Source organism: Staurois parvus, unplaced genomic scaffold (genome assembly GCF_062004578.1).
Source record: "Staurois parvus isolate SC_StPar_1 unplaced genomic scaffold, SC_StPar_1.0 ptg000239l, whole genome shotgun sequence".
NCBI lineage: Eukaryota > Metazoa > Chordata > Amphibia > Anura > Ranidae > Staurois > Staurois parvus.
The window spans coordinates 2878990-2906054 of NW_028318035.1; the positions used below are offsets into that span (position 1 = coordinate 2878990).

The following is a 27065-nucleotide window of genomic DNA, read 5'->3' on the forward strand; positions in this document are numbered from 1 at the left end:
TCTCCTGGGGCCCAGGGTTGCAAACAAGAAAAGAGCCCATTAATGGTCATTTATGCCTTGGCCTAAAACTGAACTCTAGGTAGATATACTGTAAATGACACATGTTAATTAAACTCTGTAATTACTACATCATCATTTTTTAGATGTAAACAGTGTAAGTATCTAGCTGTTTACCTGGTATCAACCTCTTGAAGTCTCTATACAGCAGGAATGGAGTGTGAGTGGAAGAAGCAGCACAAGAAGCCAATCAGTTTAGGTGCTGACAAGGATCATGTTGACAGGAGGAGAAAGCAGAGCGATAGAGAGATTAGCTCATCGCTGTGCTGTTTTTCCTTTAACTGTTCAAACACAGGCCGGGGTGGGTCCATGACATCCTGGGCTCAGAGGAAGTGGGCTAAATGATGATTGAATCCAAATGAAGTACGTTTAGTGAGGAAAAATAAATATTAGGGAGGAAATCTTTGGATGGAAGCTGAATATTGCGATTCATTTCTTTTTGTTATTGTTAATGTGACACAAAATTCACATTTTTAAATACAATAAAATAAATGCAATATTTATAAATATTTGTAGAATGCACCTTCCAACATTCTCTTCCTTTGATTCATCTCTTGAATGAAAGCTTTTTTTTGCTGCTCTCAGGTGTCCTGGTCTAGGGGCGGCTACGTAGAGAGTTTTTTTTTCTTTGGGAGGGTGCACAGGGTCAAGCAGCACTGTCCAGACAAAGGGTCAGGGGTTATGCAGCCTCATAAGATAGTGAGAGGAGAATGAAAACTCCTCCTACAAGCTTTAACCAGTGCTCTGCAGGACACTGATAGAAGTCACAAGACTGCTCAAACTGCTGATGAGGAAAGGTGTTTAGCAGTTTGTATTTACTAAAATAATTGCATTTCCATGTTGTGTGTACTGTGGGAGACCAAATATAGTGAATGCAGGGTCCAGGTTTAGTAACACTTCAAGCCTGGAGTTCTACTTTAACTATTAATGCTTATTCATTTTTATCTAGTACTTGCTTGAGTTCTCCTTTCAAGAGAAATTCCAGGCAGCTCTGTTTAGCCAGTCTTATGCTCCAGGCACTCCTGCCAGACATCACAATCGAGTTGTGACTTCATGATTCTCTACTGCAGTTAAAGTGACACTAAAGTGTTGTTTTTTTTTCCTTCAAAATCACAAACATGTCTATACTTACCTTCTATGTGCAGTGGTTTTGCACAGAGCAGCCAGGATCCTCCTTTTCTCGGGTCCCCTGACGGTGCTCCTAGTCCCTCCCTCCTGTCGGGTGCCCCCATAGCAAACCGCTTGCTATGGGAGCACCCAAGCAGGCAGGCTCCTGAGCCGGAGCTCTGCATGTCCATTCACACAGAGAGCCATGGCTCTGCCCTGCCCCCTCCCATCTTCTGATTGACTCACTAGCTGTGATTGACAGCAGTGGGAGCCAATGGCTCAACAGTGAGAGTCCCAACCAAGGTTCTCCTGGACATCGATGGATCAAGAGGGGGCTCAGGTAAATGTTAGGGGGGGCTGGGTGGGTTGCTACACATAGAAGGTTTTTTACCTTCATGCATAGAATGCCTGAAATAAAAAAAACCTTGAGACTTTAGAACCACTTTAAGCTATATATTATTTATTTATTTATTCAGGTACTTCTATAGCGCCATCAATTTACGCAGCGCTTTACATATATGTTGTACATTCACATCAGTCCCTAACCCTCAAGGGGCGTACAATCTAAGGTCCCTAACTCACATTCATATACTAGGGCCAATTTATACAGGATCCAATTAACCTACCAGCATGTCTTTGGAGTGTGGTAGGAAACAGGAGTACCCGGAGGAAACCCACGCAGGCACAGGGAGAATATGCAAACTCCAGGCAGGTAGTGTCATGGCTGGGATTCGAACCAACGACCCTAGCACTGCCAGGTAGAAGTGCTAACCATTTAGATTTTGATTGATATATATATCAATCAAATGGCTTTTTTTTTTTAATTTTATCTTTTATTAAGTTTTTATTTAATACAAAAAAAAGAAACATCAAATAAATGCACTTCACCAATACATTCCAAGTGCATCATATCAATATTACCCCCTACCCCCCTCTTCCCTCCCACGCCATTCCCCTATCCACGCCACAATCCTAATATCTAACATTTCTCATAATTATCAATCTATATCTGTATTCCTTTCCTCCTATCCCCTTTTCTCTATCGATCACTCCTTTTTAAACTCCCCCGATACTCTTCCGCTAATATTCCAACCAGTTCCAAGTATCTTTTAGTTGTTTTAAAAACCAACCATCCACTCCACATTTTCCTAAATTGTTCCATTTTATCCTCCTCAGTATGACACAACTCCTCCATCCTGTAGATGTCCTCTACTCTGTTTATCCAGTCATTCAAGCTAGGTGGGTCATGGGGCACGCCAAAATGTGGGAATCAGGCCCTTGCCATACTAACTAAATGGTATAATACCCTGTTCTTATGATGTTTTACCAAAGGTTCAAATTTATAAAATAATCAAATCCACGGGTCTTTCTGTACATTGATCCCACATATTTCCTGAACATATTGTAGTGCTCCCTCCCAGTATTCTAGTATCTTCGGGCAGTCCCACCATATATATGCCATCGTACCCTTTTCCCCACAATCTCTCCAACACAAAGGTGAGACATCTACTTGTTGTCTAAGTCACATGCAGTCTGACATCTTTGTCTCTCTGACAACACTTAATTTATATGGTGAAGTTAAATGAATGGAATGGCAGATTATCATAGTTATTACAGGTAAATGGAAGGGAGTGGCCGCTCATGGCATGTGTAATTGTCCATCCTGTCTGCTTGCTATTCATGGAATGTTGAAAGACATCTATGACATAAAATCATAAGAATATGCAATTATTCTAATATGTATTCGAGGACACCTTTGAATGTCAAAATGTTCTCAGTCCTGGGATGTACCAGACAGGGTAATGGTCCAGTCTGCTAAATAGCAGTGTTTTAGTTATAGGTGGAGCCTGTTGGATTTCAGTAGTGATCTCCTCCTGCTATAATTTCTAGATGCCATTTTCAATCACCTGGGAGTTTGTTTCTGCCCATCTTTGTATGTTCCAGCTGCTCTATTGCTGCAATGGCATTGCATATATTGTATATATACTGTATATTATATGAATACAAACATTCATCAGGTAGAGTGAAATCCCCAATATTGGCCACAGCAAATGTGCAGTCCTGGGAACTTAAACATAGATATCTCACAAATATAGTGCCCGAGAGATACATTTCTGTTAGGTGGATTACCGTCCCAGCATCTAACAATAATTAAAACATCAGTTCTGGGTGGACTGGCTCTTAATGTTCAACTCCAGCTGCTTACCTTTCAATGTGGTAGGATCATTTTCTAAAGAGTTGGAGCCTCAGTTAACTTTTATTGCATTTCTCTCAATGTTTCCTTTTATTTTAACACTCTCAAAACACCCTAATGTGTCAAAATATGTACATCCATGCATAATAAATGTATGCCTTAGCAGAGTGCTTACCAAACTGCAGTCAGTAAGTGAACCGTGGCCCTATGCTTGCCTGTAACTGGCCCTTGCATTTTCCAAAAACTTGTGGTAAAAAAAATCAAGTCTTCAAAAGTCTCAACATGCCTCCTAGAAAATACCTTAGGTTGCTTGCTTCCCAAAATGTGGTTATTTAGTGGGTGTCTCTACTCTCTTGATGCTTCAGGGCCTTAAAAAATGTGATAAGTAGTCAGGAAATTAGATTTGTAATTTATGCCCCTATAATGCCTGAAGGTGCTCCTTGGATGTTGGGCCTCTGTATGTGGTTAGGCTGTGGAAAAGTCACACAAATGTGGTATCTGCATACTCAGTAGGAGTAGCAGAAAGTGTTTTGAGGTGTAATTCTAAATGTGCCTACGCTGTGTGTTAGAAATATATTATTAATTTGCAAAAATTTAAAAAAATGTATTAATTTTCTTTACACATTTTCCAAAAAACATTTGGCAAAAAATTACATTTTCAAAAGACATTTTCACAAAATATCTTGGGGTGTTTGCTTTCCAAAATGTGATCATTTTGTGGGTGTTTCCACTGTCCTGGAATTTAAGGGAATTAACAAATATGGTAGTTAGGTAGAAAATTAGATGTGTAATTTCTGCCCTTTAAAAACCCAAAGGAACTCCTTGGATTGTGGGCACCTCTGTGCATCTAGGCTGTGAAAAAGTCTCACACATGTGCTATCTCCATATTCAGGAGGAGTAACAGAATGTGTTTTGGGGTATAATTGTAAGTATGCCTATGCTGTGTGTGAGAAATAACTTGCTAAAATGACAACCTTGTGGAAAAGAAACACGTTTTATTTAATTTCCTAATTTTCCAAAAATATGTGACAAAAAATTACAACTTCAAAAAACTCACCATGCCTCTTAGTAAATACACTGGACTGTCTCTACTTTTAGGTGTATTTGTACTGTCCTGACATTTTAAGGCCTCAAGAAGTAGTTCACAGAAGACAAGCTGATAACATTGTTTGAGATTTTAGTTAGGTGTACAAGAATTTACAAGGACAATGGGTTTCTGAAAGGTTCAATAAGTATATTTTAGTAATTGCAGAAAATGTACTTAACCTGAAATTATTAAAACTAATGCAGTCACAACATCTAAGCTGCAATATTTTTTCACTTTTGAAACTGGCGAGCATTGCCAGTAACTGCTTACACCAAAGATTATTTTTGGCTATTTGTAAAGGGGGACATTCTTTCCACTGGTCATACATGCAGGACTCATTTTTTCAACTGACCACCAGTGTGATCAATGCCCATTAATCTAAGGTAGCTCCTACTAATCATCATTTTAAAATGCCCATTATACTTATCTAGGTGGATGCAGCATCGGACTGATGCTGCATCTGTCCCCCCGCCGGGGGATCATATGACTGGACTGTCAGTCACTGCTCTCTGCTCAGCCCCCCCCCCCCCCTGCACTCACTGGGCACTGAGCTGTGGAGGGGGAGAGAGCGGCTGGCTAAGGCTCTCAGCGGCTGGCTGAGAGGCTGAGCTAGGTGCCACTTCAGACACTGGGGTGGATCCTGACTTTGAAGTCAGGATATCTCCCAAGCCTTGACCAGCTGAATGACTTCAGCCCGCTGTCATCTGAAAACAGGTCACAGGAGTGCAGAATGAACTGCACTCCTGTGATCCAGCTTTGGTGGTACTTTACCTTTAAGGGGGGCCTTCACATACTTATGATCAGTGTAAGGGGGGCACCGCTGCAAAAAATGTGCATTTATTATTTTTATCTAAAAGGTGAACTTATCCTTTAATTACCACCTTAATCAGCCACAGAACCTGTGTAATTAATATGTGTTCGGGTTTAAAGGGATGAGGTGGCAACTCTAGCTATTCATTCACAGGAAACTGTGAATGAATGATACGGCCATGTGGGCAGAGCCCCACATGAGTGTGCTGTATTTTAACTAGTTGCTGACCACAGATAGCCGAATGACAGCTGCATTGCGGCCGGCCAGTTCTGGGAGGGCATCATGTGACATCCTCCCAGAACGCACTCTCCTGCACGCACCCGGGGGTGCGCAACCGGCGATCTCCGTGATCGCTGTGTCCTAAGGACACAGCTGATCATGTGATGTGGTAAAAGGTCAATCACAGCGGCCTTTTACCACGTGATCCTCGGTGTCCAATGACACACTGATCATCGGGAAATGCAATTGCCGGTTCTCAGCTGCACTTTCCTCACTCTGTGAGGAAAGTACTGCCAATAACCGGCAGTTGTCAGAGCAGGGATTGGCACCGATCATCAGGGCACTGATGATCAGTGCCCTGATGACCAGTGCCCAGCAGTGCCACCCACCAGTTCTGCCCACAAGTGTCCAGCAGTGCTGCCCACCTGTGCCCAGAAGTGTCGCCCACCTGGGCCCAGAAGTTCCATCCACCTGTGCCCAGTAGTGCCACCCACCAGTGCCCATCAGTGCCCACCAATGCTCATCAGTGCAGCCCAGCAGTGCTGCCAGTCTGTGCTGCCTAGCAGTGCCGCCAGTGCACAGCAGCGCCGCCAGTCAGTGCCCAGCAGTGCCGACTATCAGTACCCATCATTAATGCCACCTATCAGTGCTGCCTATCCGTGCCATCTCATCAGTGCTGCCTATCAGTGCAGCCTCTTCAACGCACATCAGTGAAGGAGAAAAATTAGCTGTTTGCAAAATTTTATAATAGAAACAAAGACTCTTTTTTTTCAAATTTTTTGCTTATAGCGCAAAAAGTAAACACCCAGTGGCAAGTAAAAACTACCAAAAGAAAGCTCTATTTGTGAGAAACAAATTATAAAAATGTCATATGGGTATAATGTTGAATGACCGCGCAATTGTCATTCAAAGTGTGACAGCGCTGAAAGCTGAAAATTGGCCTGGTAAGGAAGGGGGTATAAGTGCTCAGTAGGCAAGTGGTTAAATTGTGACAGTGGGTGTTGGGAGAATATCCCCTACCTCTTGTCATGAGGGGGTCAGGGGTGCAGGGTGTAGATGCTGAAACATGTTACATGTTCCACCCTTAAAATGGATGGAACATGTAATATAATCCAAAGGTGAACTTATCTTTTAGCCCCGATTCACACCGTCACATCGCATGTGATTCGCACAGGAATCACACCGCATTTCGGTGCAAATCACATGCGATTCTGTGTGGTGTGTTTTGAGCCCATCATTTTGTATGGCTCAAATCGCACAGCATCCAGACAAAAAAACCCAGGCACTTTTTTATTTTTACTGCACTGAAATCGGATCGCATGGGTGTTCATACCCGTGCGATCCAATTTAGGCAAATGCACTGCATTCTGTGACCTGCTTTTGGGGTATCAGTAACCTTTAATTGACACCTGCAGCAGATTGCATGAACACAGTACGATTGTTGTGCAGAAAATGCAGCAATTCCTGTGCATTTCCCACATAGCATCAATATAGGCTCCACTGATTGAACCGTGCATTATACGGGGGGCAGCAAAGCATTTCAAGGAGGTGTCCTTTTTCATAAGCCTCCCCCCTTGAAACGCGTTGGCACCTCCCTATGTGACACACAGTTTAGCCAGAAGAGCATATGGCAGCAGGTAATGCTGTTTTGAGTCAGTGGTGCAAGTGGGCTCTGCCAACCACTGGCCAACCACTGGCCAACCACTGCCAACCACTGGGATGTCTCTCTCGCTCTGTCATCATTCACCAAGCCAAGTGCACTTCTGTGTAGTACTCATCTGTCCCGAATACCAGTCCTCTGAATATGAGTGTGCTATTGTTACTTTGCAAATAAATGGATGCAATGGGGGTTATTTACTAAAACTAGAGAGTGCAAAATTTGGTGCAGCTCTGCATCAAAACCAATCAGTTTCCAGATTTCATAGTCAAAGCTTAATTGAGCGAGCTGAAGTTAGGAGCTGATTGGCTGCCATTCACAGCTGCACCAGATTCTGAGTGCTCCAACTTTAGTAAATCCCCCCAGTGTTTTACCCCTGGTTCACATCTGTGTGGGTGGTGCTGCTGCGGATCCACACAAAAATCTGTGCAGCTGCACCACTCGACAGAAAAATGTTGGACCTGCGGGCGGGTGCCATTAATTCTAATGTCACGCCACCCACACTGGAAATCGCAACCGCACTGTGAACCGAGTTTCCTGTGCGGGCTGCTTTTTCCAAAGAAGTGCAGGGACTTATTCCCTGCGTGTCCCGGGTCACGGGAGTCCATTCAAATGAATGGGCCCTCGTGCCTGTGCAAAACGTAGAACGAAAGGAATGTGTAGATGTGAACCTAGCCTGAATCAGATCCTGCGCTCCTGTTTAATCTGCTTTTGCATGGGCTGGGGCAGGGGCGGACTGACAAATCATGGGACCCCCGGGCAATAGGGGATCATGGGGCCCCTGTGTCCTTGCCCAAACTCAAAAAAGCCTATGAAAAAGATACCAGGGGCATCTCATGGGGCCCCCTACTGACCCCAGGCCCTTGGGCAGTTCCCTGAGTTTCCAAATGGTCAGTCCGCCCCTGGGCTGGGGCAATCGACCCCGATCTTTACGAGGAGCTTGCAGGAACCATTACACAGCCCACTGCCTATTACCATTGTGATGGACATTAATAACTATTTCTGAATGGACTGGCTGCTGTTACTTTTGTGTGCTTGTAGTTTAATCTATTTAAGAATATTTCTCCTTAACTGATTTCCACAATTACCAGGGCCCTGAGGGCTGCACAATAAGCACAAAAGGGCTGCATGCACCCCCCCAGGCCACAGGTTGGCCACCAGCCTGTCAGCTATAGGTACATTTATTATTGATAGGGGTTCCCCAAGACCTGAAAGATATTTGAAGGGTTCCTCCATGTTAAAAATGTTGAGAAAGGTTGCTCTAATGTCTGCAGGCAGCATCACACGTACATCTATACGGGCTCTTAAAACCCTCTAGATATTTATTCCTGATCTTCCAAACAAATCCTTATCTTTTTAGAGGGGATTACACTTCCACAAGATCTCACGATATTATTATTGATAATAAGCTATAGGTAGATTTATTATTGATAGGGGTTCCCCAAGAGCTGAAAGATATTTGAAGGGTTCCTCCATGTTAAAAAGGTTGAGAATGGTTGCTCTAATGTCTGCAGGCGGCATCACAAGTACATCTATACGGGCTCTTAAAACCCTCTAGATTTTTATTCCTGATCTTCCAAACAAATCCTGATCTTTTTAGAGGGGATTACACTTCTACAAGATCTCACGATGTCACCAAAGCATCTGTTCTCTCTATCGTCACATTTTCTCTCTGGCTTACTGCAGGTTAAAAACAGGCTTAGTGAGGAAACAAGAGAAAAAAAAAATCCCTGGGCGTGCAGTCATTAACCTACATTGCATGGGAGGTATTCCTCTGTGAAGTCAAAGAAAGACTCCACCTGCCTGGAGACGCAGTCACACCTCTCTGACCTGCACAGGAGAGTTCAGGCAGCCAAGAGGAAGTCAAGTCATAACTGCCTGTCTTAGCTACGAGCTTGGTACACAGAGGCTGCCCAGCACAACCACAAAGGTGAGAAATGCGATTTTATTCTATGTGGATGGCAATAGAAATGAGAGAACAATGCAGCAGGAAATCAAGGAGCTCAGAACAATAAAACTCGCTGATTGCTCATAGTTTGTGATGTCAGCTAAAATTAGATATTTGTCGTGCATAAAAATAAATATTTAGCAGGTTTGCATAGCAATCCAGTAGAAAGACGAGTAGTGATGTACAGCAGAGATGACATTCGGAGCTGCAGGTACTCTGAGCATGTTACTGCTGTGGTGGTTGGCTGCTAGCTTATCTACTGTCTGGACTAGGTTCTAAAGCTGGCCATACACTTCTGAAGTTCAGCAGTGGGCCAAACAAAGCAAACTGATTCTCCCATCCATGACAAATCCCTCTGGTAGGCTGTGTCTAAGAGCCAGTGCTGCTGGATTTGAGAATATATAAACAGTGCCCGAATCTGATTGGATAGAGGTGCTGTTTGGCTGAGACTTTTCCACCTGGGTCCTTTGAATTTTGAGATGGGTGGTAGATGGAGTGGTGCCAGTAGGGCCACCCACTGATCACATTTTATTAGCAGGTTTATTAGTAACTGAGATTCACTCAGTGAATGGCCAGCTTAAATCTACATTTGAAGCTGGCCAGCAGTCTATGCTCTTGGACACACAATCGTTCCCCAACTTGGTTGGAATCCACAAGCTTGGATGACCTTGTTCTCTATGACTACTTTTCACAATTGCTTTTATAATTGATGTATATAACGTTCTACAGGCTCAGTGATGAAAAAGGTTCAGCTTTTTTTTTCTCATTTTCATTTTACTTGATACTGTCAGTAACACACTTCTTGTCTTAGGGTGGCAAGGCTCGCTCACTGGACTGTCAGTAGCGCACTAGGGTGACAAGGCTCGCTCACTGGACTGTCAGTAGCGCACTAGGGTGACAAGGCTCGCTCACTGGACTGTCAGTAGCGCACTAGGGTGACAAGGCTCGCTCACTGGACTGTCAGTAGCGCACTAGGGTGACAAGGCTCGCTCACTGGACTGTCAGTGGCGCACTAGAGTGACAAGGCTCGCTCACTGGACTGTCAGTGGCGCACTAGGGTGACAAGGCTTGCTCACTGGACTGTCAGAGGCGCACTAGGGTGACAAGGCTCGCTCACTGGACTGTCAGAGGTGCACTAGGGTGACAAGGCTCGCTCACTGGACTGTCAGAGGCGCACTAGGGTGACAAGGCTCCCTCACTGGACTGTCAGTGGCGCACTAGGGTGACAAGGCTCCCTCACTGGACTGTCAGTGGCGCACTAGGGTGACAAGGCTCGCTCACTGGACTGTCAGTGGCGCACTAGGGTGACAAGGCTCGCTCACTGGACTGTCAGTGGCGCACTAGGGTGACAAGGCTCGCTCACTAGACTGTCAGTGGCGCACTAGGGTGACAAGGCTCGCTCACTGGACTGTCAGTAGCGCACTAGGGTGACAAGGCTCGCTCACTGGACTGTCAGTAGCGCACTAGGGTGACAAGGCTCGCTCACTGGACTGTCAGTAGCGCACAAGGGTGACAAGGCTCGCTCACTGGACTGTATAAGTGGAGGAGCAGTTTTATCACACTAATGCCCCATTCACACTTGACTGATCATGTAATGAGCAATTACTGTAAAGACAAGTGGCCACAATTACCTGAAAGAGCTGTTAATTCGGCCATAGAAGGATAGAATCTCAGCCGGTTTAGCAGGGATCGGCTGAGATTTAATCCATGTATGGGCAGGCTAATTGTACCAGCCTGTCACATTTTTAGCATGCGACTACTGCCTGCAGCTATAGCTGCTAGCAATAATCAGTGTGTTCCCTGGTCAGGAAGGTGGAAAGAAAGAAAATTGATTAATCTATGGCTTGCCTGAGGCTCCCATTGCTTTCAATTGGGCTGCTGCCCACAGCAAACCACCGGGAATCCCCACTGGATCTCCTGCTTGTAATCGGTAATGGCCCATTCGTAAGTGTGAATGGGGCCTAAGACAGGACATATCAACCTCTCATCTGCATAAGAAGAATAAAGCCCGTCATAGACGAGGCAATTTTCTTTCCTGCAACCACGGGTTGCAAAGAAGACAGTCATTCAATTCCCTCCCATGGAGCCACTGCTTTCTCCCTGCATTCCCCGCCGAGAGAACACAGCGATTTCTGCTAGCAGCTTTAACAGCTACTAGCAATAGTCGCATGTAAAATCCGACAGGCTGCTTGTACCCAAGTTGATTGATCAACTTGGGTACATTCAGCCTGGCCATAGATGGTTTGAATCTCGGTTGGTCCCTGCTGAACCAGCTGAGATTCAAACCGTCTATGGCCAGCTTAAGTTCTGTAGCTCACAAAGGTAAAACTGGGCAGGGCAGATAACAAAATTTCTGGCAGGATCAACAGGTGTTTTTTTTTTTTTTTTAATCTGAAAATATATGATTTTGGACCAAAGGCTGTTGCTTAAATTAAACTTTTATGGAGTAAATATGTAGGTTGCAATCTCAGCTTTCATTTGGAAACTACTTGTAGCCTACCTGCTATGCTGATCCAATGGCCTACCGACCCGGAAAAAAAATCTGCAGATCAAAAGTTCTGAGTTTTTCCTGGTTGTCAGTGATTCAGAGAATACTGGGGCCAAAGACAGCAAGGAAACTAACATAAAAGGGTCTCCCTTAGTACTGGATGTAATCTAAGCACTTTACATTGCTTTAATTAATACATTATTCACCTGAGCTCTAGGCAGATATAACTATTCAGGTTTTATAAAATAATTAATAAATGAGTTTTAAAGTATAACTAACGGCAAAACTTTTTTTGTTATTATCTAGATAGAGTGGAGATGGGTTAGACCACCTGTAAGTTTTTATTGCAGTCTGTGTCCCGATTTGGGAGATTCCCCCTCTCTAATTATCCTGTTTACCATTATCATTGAAAGTGAAAGTAACTTCCCAATATCCCAAATTTTGGGTTGTCCCCATAAAAGTAATAGAGGGGAACTCTTCCAATGAAGACCCGGGGGTCTCCAAGGAATTTCCTTAATTTGCAGGGATTTCCTGTTTGGCTATGGGACAGGAAGTGTAGGGAAATCTCCAAAATGGGACACAAATGGTAGGGCCAGGTCAGGTTTTATTGCATGTCCCAGAGGAAAGAGCAGAATGATGACCTCATCAATGTGACAACACTTGTTCAATGTCCAGACGGGAAGCTTTGGAGGCTCAGTGACCATTGCTTATAAGGACAAGTGGACATTTCCGCACACATTGCTCAGGCATGGTTCACCATTGTTGCTCTTAAAAAAACGCGCCCTGAGAAATGCCATCGGGAAAATTTGCTTTGAGAGAGGATTAACTATACATTGTTAAAGCTGAAAGTGATTGTAAATTCTATTTTTTTTTTTTTTTTTAAACAAAATAGGTTTATACTTACCTCCTCGCTTCACATCCCCAGCCGGAACTCCTGGCTCCTCATCTTCTAATGTAAGTACCCCTAGAGCAAGCTATTTGCAAGGCTCAGCTCCACTTCCTCGTCCCTGGATGTGACAGCAATGGGAGCTAGTGTCTCCCAATGCCTCATAAAAGTTTGTGAAAGCAGAAAGTGAGGCAAGAGAGCCACTGTAGATGGGCACAGTGCTGGATCCAGATCAGGCTCAGGTAAGTATATGGGGGGTGAGTTAGGATACTACAGCCTTAACATTATATACCTTAATGTATTCCTTGAAATATTTAGGCTTTAGAACCATTTGAACTCCAACCAAACATGATATATGTTACTTGATCTGCCAGAGTACTTACCCCCTTAAGTCTGTATAGTCGGTCTTGTGATCTTGGCACCCTGCCAAGCAGCACAGCCAGGTCCTGGACCCCTTCTCACTGCAGTAAAGTAATCCATCCTGGTCCAAGACCAGCCCCAGCCTGTTACTGGATGATGAAAGTACAGCATACACTCATGAGGCCATTCCTGTTTTACTCGATGGCTGTTGGCACACAGGACCCTGATTGGCTGAGAGTACTGCTTCTCCTCCCAGCCTGCGCAGGTCATTACAGGAAGCTGATACCAAGGCAGAGACCGGTACTTGTGCTAGCTGAATGTAAAATGCTTTCATTTTCTAATGACTAAAGCTGACCAGTCACCAGTAGGATTTCATTAACAAAAAAAATTTCTGAACATTCCTTTTATTTTGTTATAATAGTTAATGGGGCCAAAATGGTCATTGAGATTAATATTGATAATGATTTTGACCATAGTAGCACATTAAATAAAAGGAGCAGAATATCAAGATGTTCTTGAATTAAAATTCTGAGAATATGGTTTTCGTTCAGGAAAAACTGTATGTATTGTAATACATGTGTGCATCCTGACATTGCAATCGAAAGAAGAGAAATACATTTTTTAAGGATTTTATATGAAATTAGTTTTTTTAGCCCATAATGGTACTATCAACTGTTGTTTGTTTTTTGGAGTGTTTTTTACGGTGGACCTCTTCTTTTTTTTTTTTTTTTTTTTTTTTTTTTTAATAATCTGCCTTGATTTCTACTTCCATGTAGAATTTCAGGGACTGGATGCCACATTGGTCCTTTTTTTCATGGAGATCGCTGTAAATTTTTGATAATTTTACCATACTGTGGTGGCGATTATGGTAATTTTAGTTCTGAACTGAATTCCTGAAACTAGTACATTTTATACAGGATATTGTCTGCTGTTGGATAGGGTTAAATCTTAAACTGCCAGCCTAAGGGATAAGATGAATATAATGAACTGCGTCATGAATTTCAAAAGATGGGACAAAGAAAGAGAAGTCTATAGAATTGTGCCTGAAGAACAATAATGGGTCCGGTTAGAGCGAGGAGCCATGTAGCAGTGACCCGGCTTATGCTCAGCTGCTGACAACTCCCTGGTGGGAGACTCTCCTGTGCCGTGGAGCTGCTTGCGGGTTGCCAAGCAATTCTCTGGCTTTGGCTAACGCTGAGAGCGACATTCTATTCTTTATAAGAAAGAGCATAGTCATGTAGCTGGATGAGCTACCGTGAAGAATGCTAGGGAAGGTAGAAACACCCGCATTGTTGCAGAGTTTTCATATCTCTGCCAAATATGTAAACACAAAATAATCCTTATTTTCATTCGAAGGAGAAATCCATTCTGCGGAAGTAGTGTCTGTATATTTTTAATAGCATTTTACAATGTATATGTTATGATGTTTATTATGTACTTCTGGCCATCAACACACTTTTTTGATTTTAAGTGTAGCCATAGGTTGAAACAGTAGCTTGGTGGTTAGCACTTGCAGAACTGGGTTCTTTACTGAGATTTTATTATATTTTTTGTATGAACATACAAAGTAATAAAGAAAAAGCAAAACAGTCAAAAGTACAATAAAATAGAAAAGCCTCCTGGGTTCCTTGGTTCAAATTTTGGCCAGGACACTCTGCAGTTGATTTACTAAAACTGGAGAGTGCAAAATCAGGTGCAGCTGTGCATGGTAGCCAATCAGCTTCTAACTTCAACTTGTTCAATTAAGGATTGACAATAAAACCTGGAAGCTGATTGGTTTCTATGCAGAGCTGCACCAGATTTTGCACTCTTTATTTTGATTAAAACAACCCGTATCTGGATAGAGTTTGCATGTTCTCCCTGTGCTTGCCTCCATGTACTCTGGGTTTCCTTCCATACTTCAGAAGCATGATGGTAGGTTAACTGGCTCCTGACTAAATTAGCTCAAGTATGTGTGTACAGATTGGCTATGCACATGTGTTATCACCTTCTGCATGTCAGTCTCAAGATGAGCAGTTGGAAAAAGGGGTGGACTGACAACTCATGGGGCCCCCAGGCAATAGGGGATCATGGAGCCCCTGTGTCCTTGCCCAAACTCAAGCCTATGAAAAAGGTACTAGGGGCATCTCATAGGGCCCCCTACTGACCCCAGGCCCTCGGGCAGTGCCCGAGTTTCCAAATGGTCAGTCTGCCCCTGCTTAGAAAGGGTTGTGGAATAATGCAAACTTCGACCAATAATCAAAGAAGAGTAATCCTATACTTGTGTAAATGCAATAAGCAACTGTGGGATAGTCCCACACGAATATGGCAGAGACAACCATAAAAAGGCTTTTAAGCATGTGAGACATGGTGCTCAAATGGCGGGCCCGTAAAATAGCTGAGAGCCGGATATGACTGAACTTGCTGTACATATAGTCAAAATAAAACTTTCCACTACCCTGCCCACCCCAGTCCTTTATCATTTTAAAAATGAGAGTTTAAACTGGATGATCCATACCTGCAGCAGAAATTTGTAACGTGACCTTTGATTAACAGGAGAAGCACCCAATCTGACCGAGCCTGCAAATAAATGTCTAGGCATGTGGTCAGGTGACCAACTATCAGAATTTTTTTTTTTTTTTCAGAAATCTCCTTGTTGCAATTAAGTATTTATGACTTTAGCTTTTTCTGACTTTAGGGATTGGATAGCGGTAAAAGGGCTTGTTTTGCCCTAAGCAAAAATTCCATGCTTACAAACATCACAAAAGTGTCAAAACTACAATTTTGTAATTTGTATGTTGCTAGGCAAATTAAGCCATAATGGATAGAGGTTGGACAAAAATATGGAAATGCTACATGATTTACAGATGTAAAAGTGACATTATGAATTGCAAACGGAAGTGATGTAACATTCTTTTGCTTTGGCTGTATGATGAGACACCTAGCTAACGGGTAGGAAGCCTCTCTACGTGTGCTGCTGGTATTACAGAGTCATGTCAGAGCTTACTGAACTTCAAAGAGGGCAAATTGTTGGTGCCGCTTAGCTGGTGCTTCTGTGACTGAAGTTACCAATTTATTTGCCGTGCTGCGAGGTCCAGAATAAATGGTTATGACGGCATATACAGTTTCTGGGAAACCGTCGTCTGATAAGCATAAGCGCGGTCCACATGGTCAACTGACCGAAAGAGACAAAACGACATTGTGCAGGATTGTAACCTGGAATAAGAAAACTGCTGCAAAGGTGACTGCAGTGCTCAATCCCAGTCTTCCAAAGCACGTGTCCACAAAAATTGTGTGGAGGGAACTCCATAATCAAAACATTCACAGGTGAGCTGCAATTGCCAAACCACTAGTGATTGATATTAATGCTCAGAAGAGGAGAGAGTGATGTAACACCCATAAATCGTGAACTCGTTAAATTGTGATTTGACAAGCTTGCAGACAAGGTCTCACACCTTCCCTGGGCATCGCAGTTGCCGGACCTCAATAACCTAGAGCCACTATGGACAATTTTGGAGAACAAGGATCAGACTCGTTTTCCGCGTTTTGGCATCTCTGTGAGAACTGGGACACTTTTTGCATGAAGAATGATATCAAATTCCATTATCCGCCATCCAAGACTTATATTTGTCAAGTCCCAGGAGAATTCAGGCCGTCTTGGATGCAAAACGTCCAACACCATATTAGGTAATTATTTCATTCTTTTACCTGGTGTTTCTATAATTTTGTCCAACCACTGGACATCAGGCACCATCTGTTTAATGTTTCTGATGCCTTGAAGCTAGTCATACAGCTTAGGCTCACCATACACGGTACAATCTGTGCAATCTCCTTTAGATCTACCAACAAGTGTGTACTGCAAATGCTTTCTTGATTGGAAACAAATTTGTATAGTCAGATTATTATGTGTATGGTGAGCCTTAAGAGGGATGCAACAGTCTCACTTTTTGTTTAAAGGGACCTTTACTTCCAATTTACTTTAGCTCCCTGCACTCCACCAAAGCAATATAAAGCACATTTTGTTTGGTTTTTTTACATTTTTTTTTGTCCAGCCCTGCCCCACCACCACTCTTGCTTGAGCAAGAATGATGTGTCCCTGCTCATGCAGCTTTCTGGGATATCCATGTCACATATCTCAGAGGGCTTCAGGAACAGGGACAAAAAGCAGCCTGCGGGTAGATCTGGTGGTGCATCATGGGAAGGGCTGACTGCAGAACAGAGATGACATCAAGAAGATGGTGGCACCAAACGGGGACTGTGGCAGTGGCTCAATGGATCACAGCAGGACAGCCCTGGATTTGCTAGGCAATTTTTGTTCTCTGCAGGCTATAGATTAGAAATGGTGGGGGCTCTGCATATAATGCAAACAAAGGCCTGCCTCCAGTAGAAAAATTTACTGTGTGTACTGCCCTGAAAATGTTTGTTCTTTTTGAACAAGTAGGCGCCTTGGTTCTCAACCTTATTGAGACCAGGGCCCAGTGGAAAAAAGGTCATACTTATACAATAAAAGTATGGGAATACATAAAATGTATTGAAATTCTGGTAGGCTCTGGATGGGGCTGGGTGTTACTTGGGGGGGGGGGGGGGGTACGAAAGTTCTGGAAGGGTTAGGGAACTCTTCAGCAGACTTGGCAGCCCTGTAAAGGGTGAGGTTTCTGGGGGAAGTGGAGGGCAACTGTGGAGGGGGATGGGTGTTCCTCCAGGAGATTGGAGGTTTTCGTGGGTGTTGTGAGGCACGGTTGGGGGCACCATGAGGGACTGGAGGCTTTGTAGCAAGCTTGGAGGGGCATTGTTGAAGGTTAGCGGGCACTGTGGGGACTGAGAGTTCCTAAGGGGCCTGAGGAAACTGGGAGACTGTAGGGTACTGTTGGCCACTAGGGGAGGTTGGGTGGCACTATGGGAGATTTGGTGGCACTGTGGAAGGTTAGGAGATTTGTAGCTATCTGGAGGCTGTGGCCTTTGAGAACCACTGACTTAGAGGGCATATTGGTCAAATAGTCAATGTTGATGACAAACCCCTTGTGGTGTGTGTGGATGTTTGTTTTTTTTACTTTCAGTAGTTTTTTTAATTGAAAATTTCTAAACTGTCATACACTCGATAATCAGGTTTTGAGACAGTAATCTATTTTTTTTGTAACATGACATTTGAACACATGATGATGGGATAATGAACCTTTGCATTCACACATTGCAACATTTTCTAATTATAGTAAGTCCATTCTAGATTTAATACACTGTATCCTTTGTTGTAAGATGAATTTCCAGTCCAAGACTACTTCTTTGTGATGTTTTCCTTAATTAAAGGAATACCTTTTAATTTTAAAACTAAATTACAGTCCTGAAATACAGTAGTTCAAGCTGAACTTCAGGTTGAGATAAAAAAAAAATACCAATCTATTAATATGTCCAGGGACGGACTGACCATTTGGGAACTCAAGCACTGCCCGAGGGCCAGGGGTCAGTAGGGGGCCCCATGAGATGCCCCTGGTACCTTTCATTGGCTTTTTTGGGTGTGGTTTGAGTGTGGGAGAGGACACAGGGGCCCCATGATCCCCTATTGCCCGGGGGCCCCATGAGTTGTCAGTCTGCCCCTGAATGTGTCCATTAAAAAAAATTAAATCTATATCTAAATTCAGTTAGTTTTAAAGGAGACTCCTCAGCCAATGATGATGACCCATATTGATGAGGACAAGGGCCCCTTCCTCGGCTCCCACTGAACAAGTTTATGTTTGACTGTTTATGCGTTTGGACCAAATCTTGATTGTGATGGCTTAAGTTCTTTCTATGAATGAAGGTAAAAAACCTTCTGTGTGCAACAGCCCCCCTAAAACTTATCTAGGCCCAATCTTGATCCAGCATGTGTACGAGAGCCTAGGCTCTCCTGGGCATCTCCCTCCTCATTTTCTGAGACACAGAAGTCATTTGGCACCCGCTGTTATCAATCACAGCCAGTAAGAAGGGAGCGGTGGGCGGGGCCAAACCATGCTCTGTGCATCTCATTGGTACAGAGGCGGCTCAAGAGCAAGCATGCAGGAGTGCCCCCATAGCAAGCAACTTGCTATTGGGGCAATCAGCAGGGGGGAGGGGCCAGAAGTGTCAGTGGGGGACCCAAGAAGAGGAGGATTGGGCTGCCCTGTGCAAAACTATTATGCAGAGTAAGTATGACATGTTTGTTATTTACCACTTTAGCTCTGGAAGATTTTACCCCTCTCGTGTCCAGGCCATTTTTTGCTATTTAACGCTGGGCTAATTAAACTGGTTAAATTGCGCAGTCATGCAATGCTGTGCCCAAACAAAATGTATAATTTTTTTTCACACAAATAGAACTTTCTTTTGGTGGTATTTGATCACTACTGGGGTTTTTCTATTTCTTTTTATATAAACAAAAAAAGACAGGAGAAAAAAAACAATACTTATACTTTCTGTTATAAAACATATCCAATTAAAAAAAATCAAATTTAATAAATTTAGGCCAAAATGTATTCTGCTACATGTCTTATGATTTAAAAAATCCCAATACATGTATATTGATTGGTTTGCATGGAAGTTATAGGATCTACAAACTATGGTGTGTGTGTATGTTAGAATTTCTTCACCAACGGCGGTGATCAGTGACATTTAAAGGGCCTGCAATTTTTTTTTTTATCCCATCTTGATTTTGGACTGTTCACCAGGATATTTATCTATCTGTACAGACATTTTGCACGTTTGGTTGCTTTATTAATATTTTTTATCTTTGTTTGCAATATTGAATAATATATTTTTATATATGCTGTTTCATTTATAATTGTCCATATGTACGTATGTACACTTTCTGTTTATTTCTATTTTGAGAGTGAAGTACTGGGTTGTATTACATACACTTTAAAATTTGAGTGTTTTTTGACATATTTAAGCATATAGCTTGTCATTGTCCATATACACATTTTCCCATTTGTATGGATATACATTCTTCTCTGTGTATCTTTATTTAAGTAGAGTATGGTGTTATATTACACATGCTTTAACGTTTGAATGCTTTTAAAGTATATGGCACAATTTTATTTGTGCTTATATATTGTTTTTCATTTTTTATCTTTTTTTTTTGTTTAGACTATTGCTTGTATTGAGTTTACACTATTGTTATTTTCTTATAACATAATATGGTTTGATATAGTTACATTGTATGCACAATTGCACTTTGGAATTTTTAAGAGACCGTGCACCCACTTTTCTTGAAGTAGTTGTTCGACATGTAGTATCTAGACCAGGGGTGGGCAAACTTTTTGACTTGAGGGCCGCAATGGGTTCATATATTGGACCCGGGGGCCGGACCAAGAGTAGATGAATGATGTGTATGTGTCATCCATAGTAAGTATAGTAATATTCCCCCATAGTAAGCATAGTAATTCATCCCCCATATAGTAATTCATCCCCCATATAGTAATTCATCCCCCCATATAGTAATTCATCCCCCATAGTAATTCATCCCCCCATATAGTAATTCATCCCCCATATAGTAATTCATCCCCCCTATAGTAATTCATTCCCCATATTAAGTCCCCAAGTCCCCCCTGTGTCAATTCACTTACCTTTGCTCCTGTCGCCGTGTTCCCGCGTCGTTCCGGTGTAGCATGAAAATCTGTCTCCTATGAGGATCTGTCCCCCTCGACGTATCTGCACATGTGCCAGTTTCAGGCATTAGCAGCCGATCGGCGATCTCCGGCACATGCGCAGATACGTCGAGGGGGACAGATCCTCATAGGAGACAGATTTTCATGCTACACGGCGGACTGTGAGAGGAGCCTAGCGGGAGCCTAGCTCTGCGGGCCAGATTAAAAGGTCCACCGGGCCGTATACGGCCCGCGGGCCGTAGTTTGCCCATTGCTGATCTAGACTGATAGACTGAGTAGCAGATGCAGCAGTCTTTATATTCTCCTTTTTTTTTTTTCTTTTTTTTTTTTGCAGGCACAAAGATATTATTTGGCTTGTATTTTTCTGAACTGAATTGACCATATTGCTTACTACCTTTTTTGTATTTTTTTATTTATTTATTGCTCGTATCTTCTACATTGTGCTGTTACTGTATGTTGCAGTTGTGGAAAGTGCAAGAATAGGAAACACTTTTTGACTCAACAAAAGCCCACTAACACAGGAAGTGACACCTACTCTGATGTTTCGAAAAGAATGTGCAATGTCATATGAGTTTCTGTTGTTTGTTACAAAAACAAATATTTAATGTATAAGGCAAACCTACACTAACACACATATAATGTAGTCCTGTATGATAAGTTCTGTTCAGGGTTTTTTCTTTAAGTAAATAGTGCTTCAAAATACCTTCCCTTTTTTTTTCTTTTTTCCACTTACAACACCTCCAAGAGATGTAGTGATGTGACTGTAAAGATGAATAGGGAGACACTGATCAAAGACCAACAACAATGCATGCTCAGTAGCGGTTGTATAGCATTATCAGCCCTCAGCAGGAAGTAAGGGGGTAACCTCAGCAATGGCAGGATCAGCAAAAAAATTTGGTAACAGGACTGTAAATAGCAGGGTTTTATGTTGTGTAATAAAAGCATGATCTTGTACTAAAACAAAGCTCTCTATGAATGGAGGATGCAGACCTTTCATTCGTTTGCCTGTTGTTTATTCTTTGAGTGCTTTCCATTGATGAAAGCTATAGTTTAGCTTCTATGAATGAATGCAGTGGGTGGGCATAGAACCTGTGATGAATGCCTATGACCGTTTCAGTTCCTGTATTAACCTCCCACAGTACTGGAAGATTACCACTGTGTGGATATGGCTGGGGGAGTGAAGACAAAATGGGGGCAACTATCTAAATTTAGTTTTTGACTGGATGATAGTCAGCTCAGACTGATTGTATACTTTTTCACTTGGTTTTTCCCTAAGCTTAGGTTGACTTGTGATTGCTTACAGCTGCCAGTAGGTGTGACTGGTACCACTAGGGATAGAATGGGATTTCACAAACAAGAATGAGTTACAGATATTCATATTTCCTTAAGCTAACCCAGTAGGAAGATTCAAGGCCGCTAGTGCATGCTAGGGGATGATATAAATACCTGGGACAGTCCATGTTCTTGCTGTCTTCCCCCAGGCTGAAGCCTAAAAGTGCTACTGGATGGAGTTCTGCTGTGAGTCCCAATAACCTGTGTGGGGCCTAATGTGCAGAATATGGACTAATGGCTAGAAGTGGTCCTGGAGCTGTCCTGCCTGGTGATCGAGAAAGCTATGCCAAAGGGGAAACCCAGGAGACGACCCTTGCTGGAGAGCGCCAGGAAGAAGGATGGTCTCTCAGAAGGGCCTGGTGACTCACTTAGAGGGCGCACTAAACCTAGGAAATGGAGAGACCTAGTCTGTGAACCAGCTAAGTTACTGTCTACTGTGCCACTGGGTCGGATTAAAGGTTCTGGCACTATGAAGCTGGACATAGATTTGGAGAGTCTGTAAATTATCTCATATAGTATCTGGGACCCCTAAACTGCACCACATTGACCGTTCTGCAATAAATCTTTAAAAAACACAAGTTGACCGGCACCCAAGGTTCATTCTTGATCCCCTCACTTTAGCCATGGACTCAGCCCTGGGATGACATTCTGGCCTGCCCCCTGCCTCTGGAGGTGGCTCCCGGGTGTCGGGGGTGCCACGCTGATCTGAAAAAATAACTAAACTTAGGATTTAAAAGGTTTTTTTTAGGCTAGAGTGTCAGGAGTTTTAAAACCTTAGTCCACTTTTTATTTCTGTCTGTGTTCCTATTGGGGAAATGTACCCCACCTATTATTCTTGGTGGCCACTATCACTGAGACAGAATGTTATGGGGAAATCCAAAAATTTGAGTCACCAGAACAGGAATAAAGGGAAAATCTTTCAAATGCGACATTTGTAAAACTGTCAACTGTCATTTTGGGGAGGTGTCCTCTCACTTGTTGTCTAGTAAAAGGAAAAGTCTCTAATGAGACACCTGAAATGTAATTTTAAAGAGTAACATGACTCTGTAGATGTTAGTCCTGGTTCATACCAAAGCGACATGCAATTTGCAAATCACAGCTGAAGTCACATCAAATGTATTTCTATGGCACTGTCTTAAACAGTGCGATTTGAATTAGCTCAATTTCAATAATCGATCCTGCACTACTTTTTTCCAATTTCATTGAGACTTGCATTGACTTCTGGCAAATGAAGTTGCAAGCAGCAGTGAAATCGCACTGATCTATGGCTTTGAAATTGCTCTACTTCAGGTGCAGTAGCGCGATTTTAAAGTCGCATTCAGTATTAACTAGGGTTTAGGCTTGAAGTCTGACGCAGGTCATATCCTCACTAATTTAGCTTTTGATGGATATTTTCTATCGTAATAAATAATATTTTGCTTAAAGGGATAGTCCACCTTTTACTAAAAAAAAACTGCCTATGCAGATAAGGGGTGTCTGTAGGTAAAAACAAACTGTACAGCTCTGACTAAAGTTGAAGAATATCCTTGCTATAGGTGTAGGCCATTTATGTACCTCATGAAGCCTGACTGGAATACTCTCAAGACATTGCTAAATGAGGCCTACATATTACTGCTCACTTCCACCATCACATGGCAGACCGTGTGAGGGAGGCTGAAACGGGGAAAAAAGCTCACTCCTGTGATGGTGGGGGTGAGCAGTAAATGACTAGGCCTTACTTAGCAACATCCTGGAAGTACTTGGCAACATCCTGGGAATATTCCAGTCAGGCTTCATGAGGTATGTAAATGGCTTACACCTATAGCAAGGACATTATTCAACTTTAGTCAAAGACACACAGTTTGTTTTTATCCACAGACGCCCCTTACCTGCATAGGCAGTTCTTTTGCGAAGATGAACTATCCCTTTAAGTGACACACGACCACCAGATTGTCCATCATCGATAACCAAGATACTGAGTTAAAAAAAAGCAAAAACACACAATAGTTTTATTGGAATTGAAAAACACTTTCAGGATGAAATTAACATATTAAAGCTTATATGAAATTTTGGCGATGTGGGTTTAGATCTACTTTAAATGTTTTTTAAATGTGATTCTTTTGTTTTCCATTAGTGAATGAAGTTCATATTGAAGGATATTTCTGCTACAACTACAGGGAAGATATTCTATGTTCACATCAGTACCTGGCTATGGACTTGTATTCTGGTAAAATCCATGTAGGACCATGAAGGATGTCGGTGACAATATTATTGGGTTCACCGGTGATGCAGAGAATGGAACATTGCCTGCTTTGCCCTGCTTAGACAATATTTGTCTAGAGGAGAAGCCCACAAGATCTACCTCTCTTTGTGAAGAGTGTGACACAGGCAGATCATTACCAGAGGTCTCTAATACATGGGGAGACTTTGAGGGGTTTGATGAATTCACCCCACAGTCGGAGCAATTTTACTATGCAGATGAAGGGTTGCAGTTGAACTCTTTTTCTACTTTTACCTCAGATGAAGGGCATTGCACTGAGCAAACCAATGTCCAAGATGGATGGGATGCATTTAATGAAGAAAGTGGGGTAGGTACCTGTTAAAACTAAAGCACTTTATTCTTCCAAAGTACTCTGTTGAAAGAAGGTGGTGGATCCATGTTTAACCAATGTAGTTTAATTATTTTTTTTCAAGAGGTAAAGTCCATTTATTACATCGGAGCCCTCCACCCTCATAATAAATTGCTGTAAGTGTAAGCGGAAAAAACTTGTTTGTGGTAAGTTAATATATTTACCTTTATCCCAGCTTCCACAGAGCACCATCCATCCAGCGATCTCCCTAATGCCTAGTACACATGATGAGAAAATCTGATGAAAAATACCGCTTTTGGAGCAATCGTCCGATAGTCTGATCGTTGGTACACAACATTTGAGAGCCAATCACAACAATTCATGCGAAAATATCTGAAGGGACGAGCACAAAAAATTTTAGCAGAACTAATGATTTTCATTCAATCAGTACAGTATCTGTCTGTAAACAATCGAGTGATTAAGGCCGCACATGCTCGGAAACTAAAGAACACATGACATCTTGACGCAGTGTTGTCCAAAGTTTGTGAGTCCACGGAACCCCGGAAAAAATGTTTCATCGTCGCGGAACCCCACCCCTCCCCCAGAGTGAAAACATTATTAAATGCGATCAGTAATATTTATTCAGGTACATTTTTTAGGACTTAAGACTAACAACATTTATTATAATACCGGTATAATTGGAAATTTTAAATTAAAAATGATATCTAGAAATATATAAACATCAATTCTATCATAGCATGTCATGAACTTGATTATATGAGATTTTTAGTGTAAGAATCGTGGTATGCTATGAGCGTCACAGCCATGCATACATACATACATACATACGAAGCCAATTATGAATATTGAAATCTAATGGGAAGCGAGAGCTTGCTTACGATTACAGATCAAACATCTTCAAGGCTCGCTGGTGGACAAGCTCACACACATTTTTTCATTGATTACTTGAAGTCTCTCTCATTTCTTCGGCTTCATTTCCGTTAATACTAAAATCCCCTGCTCGCAAAGGTATGAGCTACTGAATGGTAACAGCAATTTAATCGCTTCCGTGCTAAGCAGAGGACATTGAGCTTCCAAACATATCCAGAATTCTGAGAGCTCTTTCTTAGCAAAGAGATTTTTATGCACCAGATCATTTCTCAAATCAATGAGGTCTTCTTCAGCTTCTGGTTTGAGAAGAATGATTTCATGTTTGACCAAAGGATTGAGCACCCACTCGATTCCGGAGACATCCAGATTTGGGAAGTATTTCTGGAAAGAAAGTTTTGAATATTTCCAAATTCTTTCTGTGGAACCCTTGGGCTCCTCAGAAACCACTTTGGACAACACTGTCTTAGCGGGAAGTCATATTCTATCTTATGAGAATTTTCATAACTCTAGTAGCCTATTTTGTTTTTGATATGAGACTAGCATACAAAAAAAAAACGGATGATCATTTGTCTGATATTCGCATCGTGTGTACCAGGCTTGAAAATGTTGAACAGGCCAATACTTATTAGAAGACAATTCATCACAGTACAGGAGTGTCCTCTTGTGAGATTTGAGAGACTCAACATTCCCAGGGATTTCGACAGAGGGATGTCGCCCTCATCTAGGCACCACGGGAAGAAGATGGGGGTTTGGTACAGTACATATGTCTATTACCCCCCCCCCACCACACACACACACACACACAACAATTCATTATGAGGACATTTACCTTTGTTGGGTACATTTAACATTTAACACAGGGTGCATCTATGACAAGCCATTTGCAAAGCATGCTGGGCCCAGAACCACCTGTGTGCCTTTTGGCAGCCTACGTAAATGAAATAAATAGAGTTCTTTCTCTGCTTGAAGAGCAGGGGAGTGAGGTGTCTTCCTGCTGACTTCCTCTTATGTGCAATCTGATCTCTTGCTACAGAGGTTTGGCAGTTTTCTGAAGCTATAAAAAAGCAGCTCTTCTGTATAAAGCCAAATTGCAATCATAGAAAAAGATATGCTGATGGGTATTACACTTATTTCCTCCATTTACATTGACTTACATCCACTTGGCTCGTATAGCAGCTGTGCAAGGTGTACAACTGAATTCTATGAGTTGGACCCATTGCCCTGTGTAATGTAACAGGACTGGCCAGATGCACCTCTACTCTTTACTTCAATACAATGCAAGTTGGTGCAAGGAAGATTGCAATGAGGGGTGTGGCCAGGGGCAGAGTCAAATCTACAGCATGAATATTTATGTGTTTCCAGCAGGGGCGAACTGACCATTCAGGTGCTTGGGCACTGGCCGAGGGCCCGTGGTCAGTAGGGGGCCCCATGAGATGCCCCGGTACCTTTTGCATAGGCATTTTTGGGTGTGGTTTGAGTGTGGGCGAGGACACGGGCCCCATGATCCCCTATTGCCCGGGGGCCCCATGAGTAGTCAGTCCGCCCCTGGGTGTGGCAGACACTCGGCTATGACAGCATAGACCACTGCAGGGTAAAGCAAACTGTAGATGGATCAGTTTTTTTTTTTGTTCAACCAGTGGGTTAAATGACAAAATTGGCCTGATTCCTCCATCCACACATTCAAGGTGGATAGGGGAATCCTCCCCACTGTATCATATTCTGACAGCAAAGAGTGTTCCCTGCCAACAGAATTTACTTAACAGCGTTGCAGTCTATAGCCTGCCGTGCTGATTGAGTAAGGAAAATCCGACAGGGTGGTTGTACAGAAGTCGATCAGTAGATCAACTTCTGTAAAGCCACAATGCCCATGCGTGTATTGAAATTTGG

The 27065-nt window shown here is 42.6% G+C and overlaps 1 protein-coding gene across 2 annotated transcripts in view; it reads left to right on the forward strand.

Annotated features, from left to right (window-relative positions):
* Nucleotides 1-8846: 8846 nt before the first annotated feature.
* Nucleotides 8847-27065, forward strand: part of CLBA1 (clathrin binding box of aftiphilin containing 1) — a 28909-nt gene continuing 10690 nt past the window's right edge. Inside the window, exons 1-3 of one of the 2 annotated variants that reach the window (XM_089680308.1) lie at nt 8847-9062; nt 12461-12522; nt 23852-24305. In XM_089680308.1, coding sequence (XP_089536434.1) covers nt 23964-24305 — 342 coding nt within the window. In that variant the 5' untranslated portion in view covers nt 8847-9062; nt 12461-12522; nt 23852-23963. The remainder of the gene's footprint in view (nt 9063-12460; nt 12523-23851; nt 24306-27065) is intronic. The other variant, XM_089680307.1, reaches the window with a different exon arrangement.